The 17,876-nt window shown below is 44.9% G+C and overlaps 1 protein-coding gene across 33 annotated transcripts in view; it reads right to left on the reverse strand.

The window, feature by feature from the left end:
* DISC1 (DISC1 scaffold protein) overlaps positions 1-17,876 on the reverse strand; it is a 395,918-nt gene that overhangs the window by 240,261 nt on the left and 137,781 nt on the right. For 26 of the 33 annotated variants that reach the window (XR_011496343.1, XR_011496347.1, XR_011496346.1 and 23 more), the window contains exons 5-6: positions 10,938-11,067; positions 7,168-7,403 (exon numbers count right to left, since the gene is read on the reverse strand). Coding sequence is in view for 11 of the 33 variants with exons in the window: in XM_070492665.1 (XP_070348766.1) it covers positions 7,168-7,403; positions 10,938-11,067 (366 nt within the window). In the remaining 22 variants the exon portion in view is untranslated. Of the gene's footprint in view, positions 1-7,167; positions 7,404-10,937; positions 11,068-17,876 lie in introns of those variants that run through there. The other 7 variants (XR_011496357.1, XR_011496369.1, XR_011496370.1 and 4 more) reach the window with 4 other exon arrangements.

The following is a 17,876-nucleotide window of genomic DNA, read 5'->3' on the forward strand; positions in this document are numbered from 1 at the left end:
AATTAGCCTGATACCTAAGTTATAAAAGAGGAATGGGAAGAGTCTGCAAATTCCAAGCCTCCCAAGAAGAAATATCTAAATAGTGATAATAATAATAATAATAATAATAATAGAGCCATGTTGTAAACTCCTTGGAGAAAACAAGACTCAGAGAATTTGTAAAATATTAAAATATAACATTTAAAAATATATAATCACTTTTTCTTCCTCCTTTGTACTATTTTTTGTTTGTTTTGTTTTGTTTCGGCTTTTTGTGAAGAACATTGGCCCTGAGCTAACATCTGTTGCCAATCTTCCTCTTTTTTTTTTTTTTTCACTTGAGGAAGATTGTCACTGAGCTAACATCGGTGCCCATCTAGGTCTGCACCCAGGATGGGAACCTGCGAACTCCAGGCCACCAAAGCGGAGCACGTGAACTTAACCACTACTTCACCAGGCCAGCCCCAGTACTACGTTTTTTTTAAAAAATCATAGTAAATTTACTCTAGCTCAAAATAAAGTCTGGTTGGTTGGTTGGTTGGTTGGTTTGAGGAAGATTAGCCCTGAGCTAACATCCACCGCCAATCCTCCTCTTTTTGCTGAGGAAGACTGTCCCTGAGCTAACATCTGTGCCCATCTTCCTCCATTTTATATGTGGGACGCCTGCCACATGGCTTGGTAAGTGCATAGGTCAGCACCCAGATCAGAACAGGAGAACACCGGGTTGCCAAAGCGGAGTATGGGAATTTAACCACTATGCCACCCAGCCAGCCCCTAAATTCTGATTTTTTAATTTGTAAGTAAGATGAGATTCCTCCCTTGAACTTCTCAAATATACTCAACAAAAAACAGAAGTCAGGGTCCTGTTTTCTTGGGGCAAGTGGCATCTGTACCTGCCCAGATGGTAGTTTCAAATCCCTTTTCTCTTTTCCAACCCTTTTCCTTTTTTTCCAAGTTGTGGTTTGGTAAACTTTTCTCATTGCCTGTAATCAGGACTTTCCCAAGGAAACGAGAGGATGCAATGGTGAGGCGAGTTCCAACCTCCGAACAGTAGCTTCAGTGCAAGTTTCCATTCTGATCCGTGTAGTAACATGCTAGTCATCAGCAATGACTCACTTAGAAAAGAAAGAACTCCAGCCCCGTAGCCCATGGATGTCATGGTTTGCCAAGGAACTTTGCAGGGGAACTTATTTGGGGGCTATTAGGAACGGAATTTCCGGGGGTTTGGGGGAGGGGGGTTAAAGCAGTTTATTTCAACTTACTTCTCAAAATCCTAAATGCAAAGTGTTCCAGATCTGGAAGCAGCCTACAACTTCATCTAGTTCAAACTTTGATTCTATGAAGCTCCTCTAGCACAGGCCTCACTCGTTCAGTTTCTCTTCCTCCTTCATTCCCTTCTCTGGAAGTGCTGGCAGACCTCTCTGACCTGAACCAGTTGCCTGCTTGGTCTCCCCGGGCTGCCTGTGTTTACAGACCCATTTGCTCTAATCCCTCTCGGGTGACACCAGGCAATCTGCAGGGCACAGAGACACCCATCACTGGCCTGGAAGGACATCCATTCTCTTTAGCTCGAACCCATGGACCCACGCTCTGCCTCGCTGCACTTCTTTCCATTGCTTGCCTGAGCACTTGGTTCCAAGCCCTGGTCTCTCCCAGGCTGTCAACATCAACCATCTCTCTCCCTCACATATCAAAAATTGGCCAAAGATGTCAGGACACTTACTGCTGCATGAATTTGGACCCTTAGCAGCCTCATCTGCAAAATGGGCATAAAACTAATATATTATCCAATACCATATAGCGTTACTGTGAGTAAAAACGAGCATTTTGTAAACAATAGCGATACTAAAATCAATGTATTGTTATTATTACAAATCTGAACGAGCGAGACAGACATGATAAATAGGAGAGTTGAGAGGACAGATCTCAAAGCGGGGCTATTGATTTTTTCCCAGTCAATTGTGAACTGCTGAATTTCATTATTTCAAATCTCACTGGAGAGGAGCCCTCACATCAGCCTGGACTGCTCATTGTGGACTGAGTGCCCTTGTGATGGGGATGCCTGAGCACCCTGAACAGTCAGTCACCCTCGCCGGGGAACCCTGGGCAGTCAAGCCAACAGGGAGAGGGGAGCAGCCCTGGCTTGCCGCCCACTGCCCCCCGCAGCAGCCCAGCCATGCTGACTGAGGTCCCAGATGCACCCACCAAGGTCCAGCCAATTGAGTGTAACCAGTTGAGTTTGTTTCACAGTTTGTGCCAGTGGTTTGTGAAAAGATGTGACACGTTTCTTCCAAATGCACAGTGAGAGGCAATTCATCCACGAGCTGCCAGAAGACATTTCACACGAAGCATGAAAATTCCAGGAGCTGAGGAATGAAGAACTCAACCACACAGTAATACAAGCCAGTCAAGTGTCTCTAAAGAATGTTGGAAAGGATCGTGTGCAGCCCTCATATCACCACTGTTGTTATTACTGTGATTATTCCTGCCACACTTTATAGTTAGCCACATGTGTGCTAGATGGGGTCACAGCCCTCCCCTAGTGTTCAAGGCACACAGACCCACAAAAGCCGGGAAAGATGAGCTACAAGTCACTCCCCTCTTCATCTTACACCAAATAAACAGATGAAACCTCATGCCCCACATTCAGGGATGTGGCCCACAGAAAACCCCAGAAACTGTCACCTCCTTCCTCCCTGTGCCCCCACACCTCAATTCCATTACCCCTACACCCCAATCCCATCACCAAGGTTGGGAGTGGAGTCAGTATGGGACGGAAGGAGAAGAACCAGTTAATATTTGGGGAGAACCAAGCTCTCTGGATGAAAGCCATCCTTCTAGACCTCTCCCATCAAGGGAAGACTTGCAGGAGAAAACCAAGAGTTTCTTTTAAAGGCGAAGGATTGGAACCTCAGGGATGGGGGAAATTCAAATGAACGCATCTTTCAAGTGGCTCCTATCCTTTGTAAATCCCTGCCCTGTCAGCTTCCACACTGTGTCGGTCCCGATTCCCCAGGTGCTTAAAAATGTTCTCCTCCCATGTGGGCCAGCCCTGTGGCTGAGTGGTTAAGTTTGCGCACTGCCCTTTGGCGGCCCAGGGTTTCACCGGTTTGGATCCTGGGGGCAGACCTATGCACCACTCACAGAGCCATGCTGTGGCAGCATCCCACATAGAAGAACCAGAATGACTTACAACTAGGATATACAACGATGCACGGGCTTTGGGGAGGGAAAAAAAACGTTCTCCTTTTGTTCACTGGAAAAGAACCATTCTCGTTGGCTCTAATCAAAAGGCAGCTATGATGTGTCTGAGAAGACAGGTCTTCATTCCATCCTGCTAAGATATTTGATCTAAAATACAGACATTAGAAAATTCAAACAGCTGCTTTGCTTTCTATTATAATATCCGAATAAAGAGCCACTGGGTCTCACATCCCCATGCAGGCCCTTCTGCTTACAGCCTTGGTCTAACACCAGCCAGAGAATTTCCAAGAAGCTATGGTCAGAAATGATGGCACCCAGGCAAGCACAGAGTCTCCACCAGCGATTCGCTCAGAAATGCCAAGTGTCATTAGGAAGTTCCTTTTCAACGTGTGGTTGATCCAGGGAAACAAACATAGCCTTCCCTTTGAACTTGCAAGTTATTGAGTTGAGTCAATCAGAAGCAGCTTCTCCCCAGACAGCACCCTGAGTTTATAACTGGTCTCTATGAAAAATCTTTATGGATGATGAGAGTAATAGTTAGGAAGTTGAGTGGTCTGTTTCTCTAGATTTTTGTGACAATATTAGACTCTGCAGCCCTTGTTCATAAGACTTCAAGATATTCCTGTTTCACAATTTGTCTGAATCTCTCCACCCGACCTAAAAAGAGACCATTCTCATAAACGACAAAGACAGCTAATGATGTATATAAGATGACTTCTTCTGGCTGGGGCACTTACGGGATATACCCCACAAGTCAGCATTTTCTAAAAGACAACCAATACTGCATATCAAAACTAAGTTAACAGGATCACATACAATTAGTTAAAAAAATACCAAACCAAGCCATCTCGCTTCTGTTGAGCCCTAACACTCCACAGTGGCTTCTTTCAAACGCTCTCTCTCTGGGAGTCTGTGCTGCATCTCATCAGCTTGGAAAAGGTATGTCTTCCTCCTTAAATGGAAAGCCCACATAACAACGGTGGTTTTTCCAATTGATATTTATGGCAGGGAACGCACGATGCCTCCCCTCCCTAGGTGGAAGAAAGGAAGCTGACCAGTCAAAACCTACACCTACACACCCCGAAGCGCCCAAGGCAGGGAGGTGCCTCCCTGCACCACTGAGTTAATAAAGGAGGTGCCAAGGTGGCCGCTTGCAGCGTCACCCAGATTGTGAGGATGTCTCAGGTGGTCGCACTCCAGCAGCACACAACCTCTCCCAGCTCTGCTCACAAAGAGCATCCCATGCTGATTGCACCTACAACGACTTCACCATGCGGGAAAGGTCACGCCATGAACTAGCCCTTCAATTGCCCATGTTTCTTTTTATCTTTGAACCACTCCTGTATTTTCCTTCCTACCCTCCCATGCAACTCTCAGTTCTTATGTTCCTAAGAGTTCCTCCTACACAGAGCCCAGGAGTTCTGAGTCACTGAGATACCCAGATTTTCCCAAGGTCATCTCAGCATGAAAAGTGAGAGCCTGCTCTTGACCTGAACTCTGTAACCTCAGCGGGAGCAATTGCATTTGGGGATGATGAAGCCCCAAGAGAGCACTGTGCCATGCTCAAGAGCCATCCTCAGGTCCAATTTCCCCAAAAGCGTCATAAAATCCAATGGCCACAAACTTTGAAGTCTTTCAAGAGCCCGTTCAATTGATTAGAGCACTGGATTACTGGGCAGAAGTCACACTTTTGTTGCCTGTCTGCATCTCATCCTGATGAAAAGGCAAGCTGGAGTGCACGGGCAGAGAAATCAACTAGGATAAGAAGATGCGAGTTGGGGCCCAGCTTAATCAGCCAACCACACTATGGCATTCCTTGTTTTAGACTAAGAGAAATAACTTCCTTGGATCTCCGGGTAGAAACTGTCTTTTACTGGTTCAGACCCAAAGGCAGCTTCAGAGGTGTACAAGAATCTATTAGTAGCTACGTAACCAGGGAAATGTCTGAGTTCCCGTTTCCTCATCTCTAAACGGAGGATAACAAGGAGAGCCCGGCTGGCACAGCGGCTGCTCTGAACACCAGGAGCTAGTGAGAAAGCACTCACCCTGCAGCCCTCACATCTCTGTGCAGTGTACAGGGCCCACCTGCAGCAACATTCCCCGGGAATTCAGCTCAAAACACAGAGGCTTTGCGAAATACTGCAGTGGATTCTAAGTTAAGCATGCCCCAGCTTTTTCCCTCAAAGAGCCATCAGCCTCTGAAGAGAGGAGAGGAGGATAACAACCTCTGCTGTTAAAAGCAAAAGGAGAAATCAGTAGGACACATCTGGATGGTGCAACCACACAAGGCTCCTTTTAGGCCTCATGTATACATATATGCATCTATAAAAATATATTTACATGTATACTGCATCTTATACATATTACATATGTGCGTATAACTTATAACATAGTGCATATATTATATGTATGCATGTATAATTACATATAACACATGGTGTGTAATATACATGTTATGTGTACTTATACACACGTATGTATACACAGACCGAGAATGACTTCCACAGGAGAACAAGGGAGCAGGAACAGGAAAGATCCTTAGAGGCTGAGGCAACAGCGTAAGGACACATACGAAAGGTGCAGGAGGGAGAGCACAAGGCAGAGGCAACGATCCGTTCCCTTTGGCTGAAATTTGGCAGCTCTCCCAATGTCTCCCCCTTCAGCATGGGCATGAGCCATGGGGTTAGATTTCTGCGGCAAAATATTAGGGCTGGGAGGGGGATGGGAGGAACTCCTGAGCCGCTCCCTGGAACACCATCTGTGACTTGTGCTCTAGGCTGGATAGGATATAACACGTGTAAGGGGACAGTTATTCACTAAGGAGTCTGGGACACATTTGGATGGGCAGTCTGAAGGCCTTCAGGAGACTGGAATCCCCATAAGAAAAATGAGAAACAGTAAGGATAGTAAATTGCTTGCTCCCATCCAGGCGCTGCTATGAGAGCTCTGCGTGTCTCAGCTCCATTCACCCGCAGAACAGCCCTGTGAGGTAGGCATTATTATCATCACCCTGCCCCAAATAATAAGTGGTTCCCAGCCAACAAGTGGGTGAGCGAGGATTCAACCCAGATAACCAGATGGCAGAGTCCACAGTCTCAACCACCACAAATGGTGAGTTGACCATGAATCCCTCTTGTTGCCCTACACCCATGGCGCTCCCGTCCTTCCTACCCACCTGCACAGTCATTCGGGTACAAATCACTTTCTGTCTAACATGTGTAAGTGTGGGCTCTGTCCTTCTCCAAAATAAGGCTATGAGCTCCGGAGAAGCAAGAGGCAGAAGTGCATCTTATGGCTATTCCTCAACACAAAACGCAGGGGAGAGTCTCACTCCATGGTAAGTGGATAAAAAACGGGGCTTTGAATTAATGAGCAGGAGTTTAAGGATCAATTTTGCCTCTTATTAACTGTGACTTTGAGCAAATTACTAACCTTCTTAAACTTTCTTTTTCTCATCTGTAAAATGGATATAATAATAGAAGCAACTCATAGAGTAGAACTGGCACATAGGAAGCACTCAATAAATGTTAGCTATCATTTATAAGAAGTCATTCTTCCAGGTGGAAACCCTGTCATCGATTGAGTCTCCCCCTCTCAATGGTTGGTCCTTCACCTTGGCGAGAAAGGTAGTTCACCTCTCTCCAGACGACCATCCTCAGCACAGGTGGGCATCAGAATCTCTAAGCAATTGAGTTCCAATAGATCTCAAAGGGGTGTTTGGAAATGGGGAGGTCGCCCATTAGAATGGAGAAGAATACCGGCCTTTAGCCAGTTGGGTGGCCAGGATCTAAAATATCTTGGCCATGCTCAGGAGTGCCCCACACAATGAAGAATTTTCCCACTCAAAATAACGATAGGGCTTCCACTGAAAAAATACAGCACTGCTTGGAAAATATTTATAGATGAGGGACGGCAGACGAAATCAATCCCATAAACAGGTCAAAGAGGAGAGCAATCCAAAATCAGTTAGGAAATCACCAATACCTCCTTACGGTTTCAGGCGGTTCTGCACAGAGGGGAATCTGATTGGCTAAGACCAGGGTGTCATGCACAGCCTTGCTGACCTCCTGCAGCTCACCCAGGGACAGCCTGCCCATCAGGGGAGTCAGGTCGCAGCCCTGCCATGGGAGGAGCTGCGCTTGAGCTTCTATTTCCTTTCTCAGCTGGTGATCTTTTGCTTCCAGCACCGACATCCTCGCTTGGAGGGCTTCAATTTCCTTCTGTAGAGAAAGGAGAGACCAGATTTTATAAGCTAACTCTGCTCATGGCAAACTGCTCTGCTGACAATGAGCCCTTTAAATGAGAGTCAGCCACAGGCACGAGCGCCATGAAGATCCCCTTCCGAGGCAGGCAGATTTTTGGAAGTTTGCTGAACTGGAAAAAGGATACCAGCTTTATATTTCTGATTTGTTGGCATAAGGAAAAACATTCCCTCCCAAGCATTAAATAACTATGGGGGGGGGGGGCGGTGAGCCAAGAATTTGACCTGGAAGAATCCAGCAAATATTTAAATGCCTTATGTCATTTCAGGTGGAAGAGCTAGAACCCAGGATGGCAAACATCATGTACTTGAGATACGAGGTCTGCAGGTACCACGAGCCACACACCAAAAGAGAAAAGCAAACAGTCCTTGGTTGGTCTGTCCCCAAATGAAAATTCCGTGTGTAGAGAAGGATTAAAAATCAGAGCTTCTTAAGTCTGCAGGAGTCAAAGAACAATGAGATGCTGTAGATAGTGCTATGCAGTCTAAAGTTCAGAAAAATATTAAATAAATTAATTTCCACTAATATAGCAAAGCAAAATCCGAAGACCCCATACAGAATCGTCCAATTGAGGTCAATGAATAATAAAACAAGCAGCAGGTAACTGAACACCCATCGTGTGCACAGTGTTCTAGCAGATAATCATCTCACCGCCCATAGGATCCTGAATGGCAAATGAGACTCTTTTAATTAACGCACTCCCATGTTCCGTGCATTGGTTTCTGGCTGATAAGAACACAGCTCTAATCCTGGATGTCTCCTCATCTCTTATATTCTCTCAACGCCAAAGGACAGATCACCTACAACTTCTACTCAGCGACCCCACTTCCAGCAGGGAAGGGAGGAAACTGAGGAAGGACTCAAGATCCACCACTAAGACAAGCTAAGAAGAAATATCACGTCTCCCATTGGTCCAAGATTACAGTATTATTGACATCGTCTCCCAACTAACGTCCCTACCTCCACCTTTGACTTCCCACACTTTGTTGTTTTGTTTTCTTTTTTTTTCAGTTTTTTTTTTAACTGTGGTAAAATACATGAAACATGAAATTTATCACCTTAACCATTTTTAAGTGGACAGTTCCGTGGCTTCAAGTACATTCACACTGTTGGGCAACCATCACCACCATCCGTCCACAGAACTCATCTTGCAAAACTAAAACTCTGTCCCTGTTAAACTGCACCTCCCCATCACCCCTCTTCCCTCAGACCCTGGCAACCACCATTCTACTTCCTGTCTCTGTGACTCTGACTCCTCTGGTGCCTCATATAGGTGGAATTATATAGTATTTGTCCTTTTGTGACTGGCTTATTTCGTTAGCATAATGTCCTCAAGTTTCATCCATGTTGTAGCATGTGTCAGAATTTCCTTCCTTTTTAAGGCTGAATGATATTCCATTATAGAGATATATCACATTTACTGTTTTCTTTTTTTCTTTTTTTGCTGAGGAAGATTGGCCCTGAGCTAACATCTATGCCAACCTTCCTCCATTTTGTATGTGGGATGCCACCACAGCATGGCTTAATGAGCAGTGTGTAGGTCCGTGCTCGGGATTCAAACCCACAAACCCTGGGCTGGCAAAGTGGAGCACACAAATGTAACCACACCACCAGGCCGGCCCCAGACCACATTTTCTTTATCCACTCATCCACTGATGGACCCTGGGGTTGCTTCCACCTTTTGGTTGCCGTGAATAATGTTGCTATGAACACATCTCTTTGAGTCCCTGCTTTCAGTTGGTTGGGGCGTACCCCCAGAAGGGAATTGGCTGGGTCCTGTGGTAATTCTGTTTTTAATTCTTTGAAGTATCACCATAGTGTTTCCCACAAGGGCCCTACACTCTGTTCTTAACACAGAAGTCAAAGTGATTCTTTAGAATGTGGTCAGATTACGTCACTTCACTGCTTAAAACCCTCCAACGCTGCCCATTCCAATCAGAGAAAAGCCCACTTTCTTACAAGGCCCCCTTTATCTCTGACCCTCTCCTCTGCTCTTCTCTCCCACCCTGGCCTCCGGCTGCCCTCTGAACAGGGGAGGCACACTCCCACTGTAGGCCTTCACACGGCTGTCCCCTCTGCCGGAAATGCTCTTACTGGGCGCCTGCCGGAGGCCTACTCCCTCTCTTCCTTCAGTGCTTGCTTCAACCTTCCTTCTCAATGAGTCGACCCCATTACCCCACAACCTTAGTCTATGCATTGCAGCCCTTACCACCCTACAACATAGCAGATCCATAATTTAGACATTTGTCGTGTCTTGTCCATCTCCCCACTCGCACCCTTACTAGGACATTAAACTCCACAGGAACCCTCAGTATCTCAAACAGTATCTGGCACATAGTAGGTCCTCAATAAATCCCTGCTGAATAAATGAGTATCTACCTTCCCCCAGAGTGTTACCAAGAACGCTCCCTTCTAAAATTATTAAAATTCCCTGGGCTAAAATTATTTTCTGCACACTCTGACCTCATCAGGAATTGTGTAGACCTTTCACTGGTGAATATTTTCCGAAACCAAAACCCAGATTTCACATTGTCAGCCATCCAAACTCTACGATGATGCTCATTGACTATATAAGTACTCAGTTTATTGGAGAATATTTTCAGATTGTGACGACTTTCGCTTCCCTTTGCCACCTTGCTATTGTAGGGTCTTGGGTGGACAAAATCAGCTAACAAGCATCTTCTGCATGAGGCGGTGGGGATGATGGGGTTCCAGTATTTTCTCCAAGGCCCTGTAAACTTGTCTATTCATTCAACTGTGTAGAGCCTAAGCCAGGATTTGGACTCAGGTGTTAAAGAGCCATGCTCTTTCCAGAAGTCATGTTGCCTCCATCACTGTTCCCCATTCCTGCCTCCAGCCTCCAGGCTCAAGAAGGTGTGGGGCCAGCTTCAAGGTTCCCTGCCTTGGGGGCCCTGCCGACTTCAGAGCTCCTGATTGCCTCCTGGCTTTACTTAACTCAGGACTGCTCCTAGATTTCTAGCCCCTGGACGATTCTTGGCCACTTTTGATCCACTGCCCTGGGCCAATCTGGAGCTTCCATGTGCTGCCTGCTGGTCACTCCCAGATGCGCCTGCCTCGCCCCGTCTGTACTTCCAGCTCTGCCCCTGACAGCTGCTTCTCACAGTCTAACTTGATAGCCATTTCCATAAAGGATTTTCAGAGCACAGATTTCTTTCAGCTTCCAAAAGATCCTTCTAAAGGTCAAAATGATAAGAGGTGACAAATTAGCCTGGCAGACAGGAAAGCCTACTCAAAGGTAATGAGGAATACTGAAAACAGGAGCAAACGCTGCTGAGCTTTCAACTCCTCATTTGTATGAGATTCCTACAAGCTCCCTCATCATCTCCACGCATCTCTCCACTTTGTACTTCACGGGTGGACAGCCAAAGCTAATCGCTACACTCAGGCAAAGCAAAGACCCACTTTGCTGCATTTGGCCTCAATGGATGAGAAAGATGCTGTCCTATTTCTTGAGATTCTTCATCTGCTTACCTGCAACTGCTGCTTTTCTTGAAGAAGCCAGTCTCGTCTGGTGATGGACACATGTAGGTTATCCTGAGCAGTAGGTTCCAACGTCTTTGGCTCCATCCTGAGCGGGGCCTGGGTGTCGTCACCACCAGCCCTTGAAATAAAACCGATATATTGGTAAAGATATGGAGATCTACAAGAATGTTAACAGAAAGAAATTCACAAAGTGGCCCCAGCTGTTCTTATCCTCAGGCGCATCATAGGAATGAGGTCCCTAATGTAAGTTTCTGTTCTAGTGACAGTCTACTGGGGCTTTTGCTTTTTTCCCATAGCCAACTTGCTATTATTGGACCTGCACTGTCCCATACTGTAGCCACATGTGGCTATACGGGCTGAAAGTACAAAATACACCCCAGATTTGAAAGACTTAGTATGAAAGCCAAGAGTGCAAAATATCTCATTAATGATATTTTCTATGTTCATTACGTGTTGGAATGATAATATTTTTGATATATTGGTTGAACTAAATATACTCTTAAAATTAATTTCACCTGTTACTTCTTACATTTTTTAAATGTGGCTATTAGATCATTTAAAATCACGTTATTGGACAGCACTGCCTTGACCATCCAGACAGTGCCACATTCCAGGGCTGACCTTGGCTTGGGGATTAAAAAGAGGTCTGAATGACTTGCAGATGCTTGGGTCCAAGCTTCTCAGAAAAGGTTTTGCTAAAAGACGGTCGAAAACCACTGAACATCTATTTGGCTTCCTCTTATGCTTGCAGGAGCTGGCATATTCGGAGAAAGCCATGCTGGTGAGAATGGGGCACAGGCTGGAGCCTTATGCTGGTGAGCAGCCTTTGCAGGCATCTTGCAGGTTTGATCATCAAAGGATGACATGTTCATCCTTACAGTGAGCAATTTCTAACTCAGTGCAGGTGCACAGAAAAAAATTTACCCTAAGCAAAACAATGTCAACAATTCAAGGAAACTACGTCCAAGAAAACAACATCAACTAAAATTACAAGGAAAACAGAAGGTTGGGAAAAATATTGCCACCTATGGGTCAGGAAAAGAGAAAAAATTGCTAATTTCAAGAGTTCTATCAAATCAAGAAAAAGATAAGCACACCTACCAGAAACTCAAAAAAGGAATTACAAAAGGTTAAGGAAAATGTTTTATCATCAAAAATGGTTTTATTTCTTTATTTTATTTTTTTTAAAGATTAGCACCCGAGCTAACATCTGTTGCCAATCTTCTTTTTTCTTCTCCTTCTTCCCAAAGCCCCCCAGTACGCAGTTGTATATTCTAGTTGTGAGTGCCCCTGGTTGTGGCATGTGGGATGCCGCCTCAGCATGGCCTGATGAGCGGTGCCATGTCTGCGCCCTGGATCCGAACTGGCGAAACCCTGGGCCGCCAAAGCAGAGCATGCGAACTTAACCACTCAGCCACAGGGCCGACCCCCAAAGATGGTTTTAAATGTGAATGCAAACAACATAAAATATCATTTTTCACCTAACAAACTGGCAAAAGTTTTCATAAACCATAATTCCTTGATGAGCATTGGGAATAGGAACTAGACTTAGAATATAATATAATTTTGGATCCCATGTCTAAGAATTCATTGTATATAAATAATCAGGGATGGGCACAAAGATGAGCTACAAAAATACCACATTTTTTCTTAGTGGTCAAAAACAAAACACAGTAATTGAGGCCCCAAATGAGGACCAGAGCAGTAAACCATGGCACAGCCAACCATGAGGAGAGCCACACAGCCACTGAAATTAGGTCACCAAAGAATTCATAAGTGCATGGAAAATGTTCAATACATTGCTTTTTTTTTTTTTGGCTGAGGAAGATTCACCCTGAGCTAACACCTGTTGCCAATCTTCTTCTTTTTCTCTCCTGAGAAAGAGTCGTCCTGAGCTAACATCTGTGCCAATCTTCCTCTATTTTGTATGTGGGATGCCACCACAGCATGGCAGATGAGTGGTGTAGGTCCAGGCCCCAGATCTGAATCTGCAAACCCAGGCCACCAAAGTGGAGCACGCTGAACTTAACCAACTGCACCATGGGGCCAGCCCCCGACATTGCTACCTTCTGAAGCAGGTATTATGGTAACATGTATAATATGAACCAACTGTTATAAAAATAACGCACATATAAAATAAAAGATATGAAAATATCTACCAAAATGCTATCAGCTCTTATCTCTGGGTGTTGAGATTACTTCTTTCGGCCAATCTTTTATTTTCTAAGTTTTCTATAGTGTGCATGTATTATTTTTATAAACACAATAAAAATGTTTCCTACTACATACACTAAGTAGCTGTACTATTTACTTAAATATTTTAACATAGCCAGCCTGTTATAGCCCTTGGACGAAATGGACACGTCCGTGTTGGAAATAAATCCCACTCATATTTTAAGGATCAAGGACATCTTCCCCTGCACAGACGCAAGTATCTAGAGCATCTGACAGTTTGAGGCATAAACTAAACCTGTCCCCACCTCTCCTTCCCCATAGCTGGAACGTGGCTGCACATGCGTATTGACCGCAGGGCTCATCAAGTAGAAGCATGAAGCTTTATGTTCTCATTGGTACACTCACACTGGGTCTCACTCCCTCCACATCTCCCAGAAAAGATAATGAGTAACGCGTCCTAATATGTGTTGTGCTCTGTTCATTTCCTTTTCCTGCTACCGCATTTCACTAATTCATTCAGAAAACGAAAACTCATCACTAAGCTCACCTACAATGGGCCATGGCTGGTGCTTGGGTGCTGGGGACCCAGCAGGAAGCAAGACCTGGTTTCTGCACAGAGCAGGGGAGACGACCACCGACAGCAAAATGCAAGGCAATGGATCAGTGCTCAGCCCAAAGCTTCAACCAACTACTGACGGAGCTGCAAGGTGGACGCGACTCTCCCACTTCCCAAATCTTAACGCAGCACTTACGAAATAAGCGAGCCAACTGAACACAGCAAGGAAGCAGCCCTGATATTTTTAGAAACAATGGTAGAAAATATGTCACCTCAGCTTTTCTAAGTTAGAACACAGCTACGGGAAAAGCAGCCTTGCTTGTGTTCCTGGCATTCTCTGAATAATCCTGGAAAACGCTTACTTATGGTAACATACCACACAATTCTGAAATTTATTTTAAGACCGGTTACTCTCTGTTTCATGTGCTTAAAGGCAAATAATCAGAGCAGCACTGATAAAAATTTTTAAATGGATAATAGTACAATAAACTAGTATGTATTGAGAATTGACTGTACACCAGACATTACCATTTTTATCACACACACTCATTTCTTATTACAGACCTAAGAGGCAGATATTATTATTACAGTTTTGTCCATAAGGATGCAGACTGTCAGGGAGATTAAGCGACTTGCGCTTGCTCACATAGGAGCAAGAAGCAGAGTTGAGGAGTCAGAGATGCATCCGCTGATTCCAACTTTCCAGCCCCTTCCTGGACACATATACCATTCAGGCTCGCAGCAAGATTATAAACTTCTGTTTCCTCCTGGCTTCTGGTCCTGTGCCACGCACCCCACTGATGAAGCCCCCTTGCCCACTATTCAACAAGGGCAGCTGAGAATGACAGAGAGGGCTTAGCACCTGGAGGCAGACGATCATAGTTTGAGACTTAGTTTTACCTTTTTCCAGCTGTGTCCTTGGACTTGTCTAACCTCTGTGAACCTTACTTCCTCATTTTTAAAATGAGGATGATGAGGATGATGATGGCTTCCCTATATGGCTGATTACGGGATGAAATTTCTTCAACAAATGACCACTGGGCACCGACTGTGTGCGGGTCCCACCCTCACACTGGGGCCATCTGGGGAAGGACACAGAACACCTCTGTCCTAGGGAGCTTGCTGTTTACCATCCCACGCATCTCAAAGTTTGCATCAAGAAAATGAACGCTGTGCTCGTGTCCAGTGGACACACTGTCCTACTCAGAGGAATGGAAATTAAAGATGAAATGTTTCCTGGGATCTTTGCATGTATCGGAAGAGGAAGTGTCTGCAACGAAACATGGTCAGCTATTGATGTCTGTGGGAACGGGACGCGCTTCCTCCTTGGGCTCCAGTCTCAGCCTGTTCACACAGCTGCTTGTTCTAGGTAGTAAGCCTCGGAGGAAAGTGACTGAGCTTGTGTCATGTTGTTGTCCCCGGTGCCCAGCACTGCGTAGGGGCAAATATTTGTTGAATGATCTAATGAGTCTGTGACCTAGAAAATCCAGAACTAGTTTATATTCCGCTTTCTATTGCATTTCTGCACACTAATTTATTTCCCAATTTGCTCTGCTTATGCAAATATTACAAGTTTCCTGAATTTCCTAAATAGATACCATCTGGGTCAGGATGGGAGTTATTGAAGGAAATCAACATGGAATTGAAAATTAGCTACAGAGGACCTACAGGTGGGTAACTGGGAATTCTCTACATTATTGTTAATCACACTAATCCATAAGAAAAGCCTGTGTGATTAACCAAAACTCCTCTCTCTGTGTCTCAGACTCTGACTCTGGGTATAGAAAGCCATCCACAGACAGCTGAGTGATGGCCCCAGGACACACTGTGCTCAGTAATGAAGCAAGGGATGGGTTTCCATCTTTCAAATCTTCAGTCCTCTGAGCCATGCGCCCTCTTCCTTCCTCAATGTTGTTCCCTTTACATTTATTAATTCTCAATGTGTAATCCCTAATGTCAGTGCAAATTAGCGTTGCTGCAATAAACTAATCAGTATGTAAAATGAGCAAATCCCTCAGGGGCAAGAATTAAAAACACGAGGATTGGAATGCTAAAACAGCACGTGGTGTCAGTGGGGACTTGGGGGTCTAAGATCCCACTCTCAGCCCTGAGATTTCCTGCAGGCCAGCATCTGGGGCTGCCCAGTGCTGGAAAGATCCCGGCCTTTCTACTTTTGTCTTTCCCATCAATCATTTGAAGAAGGATAAAACCCATTTGTAAAATGAGGTCCTACGCCACTAAAAACAGTTTAGCTCTAAATTGCACAGGAGAACACTTCCAGCCCAGTAATAACACGCACGTGACTTTTGTGAGTCCATAGTTTAGTAACATTGGGAAAAGAATGAAACACCATCTGGGTGTCAATGTTTCCTGAGCCAAATGGCTAATGAGTGGCTGCCTGTGAAGCACCCACATTGCCACCTCCTCCCCAGCCAGCACCCCAGGGCCCCAGGCCCTCAGAGCCCTCCCTCTGCTCATGGGGCCATCTTCAGAAGTGTCTGGAGTGAGAATACCGGCAGGGCAGAGGAGAGGCCAGACAATCCACCTGATAGGACATCCCGTGCCAGAATGGCTCATGGCAATTGCCATGGTTTATACAGTTGTATGTTTAACACAGAGGGCCCCTTTCCCAGACAGGAATGCCAGTCTTCATGGTGCCAGAAAACTTTCTGTTTTGTGCCACTGCCGGAATCATAGAATTTCAGTCGAGGAAAGGACCAAAATTTATCAAGGTCGATGCTCTCATTGTCACAGTTAGGAAAACCTCAGTCGAGATGACTATTTCTGGCAACAACAGTTGAGTGTGGCCCTTCTGAATATCTTTGCTAATCGCTGCTCCCAATTCATGACCACTCTATCAAATTTATGTCCTGTGAATTTTCTGTTTCCATTTCTCTCTCTTTGGGAAGATGCAGAAAAAGAAGTGGTTTGGGCCAGTCATATAATCACTGAAGTGTGCTTTAAATCTAGAAATAGCTTCCTCATCCAACAGTGTCATAAATTATCAAGCCCACTCTGATAGCACAATCAAATCTTGTAAAATTGCCAGGCGTGATACAGGTAGCTTTACAGTTCTGCCTTTAGATATATGACTTGGGTGTAGAAAGTAAGGAGAATGGAGTAAATGTCATATTCCTTGGGAAACTGAACATCATTGTCTCACAGTCTTATCCCACTCATAGAAAAGACTGCCCTGCCAAAGGGATACATGAATATTTATTTGGGTTTATAATGGCTGTGCCCAATGCCACTGGCTTTAGGACTGAGTCCAGCTGAATTTGAGCAAAGAGGATGACATGGAAGACCGTCATTTGGAAGCTTTTATTTATAATCCTCTCATTCTGAAACAAGTTCTGAGGAGTTCTCTATGGATCAACTCAACTTATTCCTCTCCTCTATTCCTTCGTCCCTTATCTTCTGGAGGCGATGACAAGGGGTCAGCAGTGGGTGTCCTGGGAGTGGGACACAGGCTGCGCTAGTGCCCATTTGGCTCCTCGCCTCAAGCTCCGACTCAGGGTTCAGAAACATATTCCGGTTTGTTGGCAATAATGATCATTTTTATGCTGTACCATGACACAGCCATCTTGTTTTATATCGCTGGTAAAAGGTGTCTGTAACAGTTCTTGTCTAGCCTTACGCGGTATACCTTCATGCCAATCTGTGAACTTGGAGCTGACTGTCACTGAATTCTGTGGTGTAATGGTCCCAACATGACAATAAAATGGAAATAAAGAATCATGTGTTTCAAAGGGAAGAGAGGAAGTCAGAGGAAAAATGACTCAGCTGCAGAAGCATCATGAGCGACACAACATTTATTTCTTCTGTTCTCATCGGAGAGGAAGTATGTGAGGAGGAAACATTTGGACAGGCAAACGGAGCTCTATGGTTTCCCACTGGAAAACCATTGTTTATCTTTGTTTCTAAAATTTGTTGTATTTTGTTTACTTGTATTTTAAGTCATCTATTGGGAAAGGGTCTTTGAAAAGGCACATTTTGCACACACACAATTTAGGTTGTAAATATGACCAGTTTTAATGTCCATATTGGTGAAGATTCACTGGGAAAACCCCTAGCATGTATAATCGGAGAAACGGAAAGCGTTAAAGAGAAGATTATCAGTTATACACAAAACAGTAGGACAAACCCCTCTCTTAGGAGAAGGAAAAAATAACTTTCTCTTGACCAGGTGAAAAATA

The sequence above is a fragment of the Equus asinus genome, chromosome 2, assembly GCF_041296235.1.
Source record: "Equus asinus isolate D_3611 breed Donkey chromosome 2, EquAss-T2T_v2, whole genome shotgun sequence".
Lineage (NCBI taxonomy): Eukaryota > Metazoa > Chordata > Mammalia > Perissodactyla > Equidae > Equus > Equus asinus.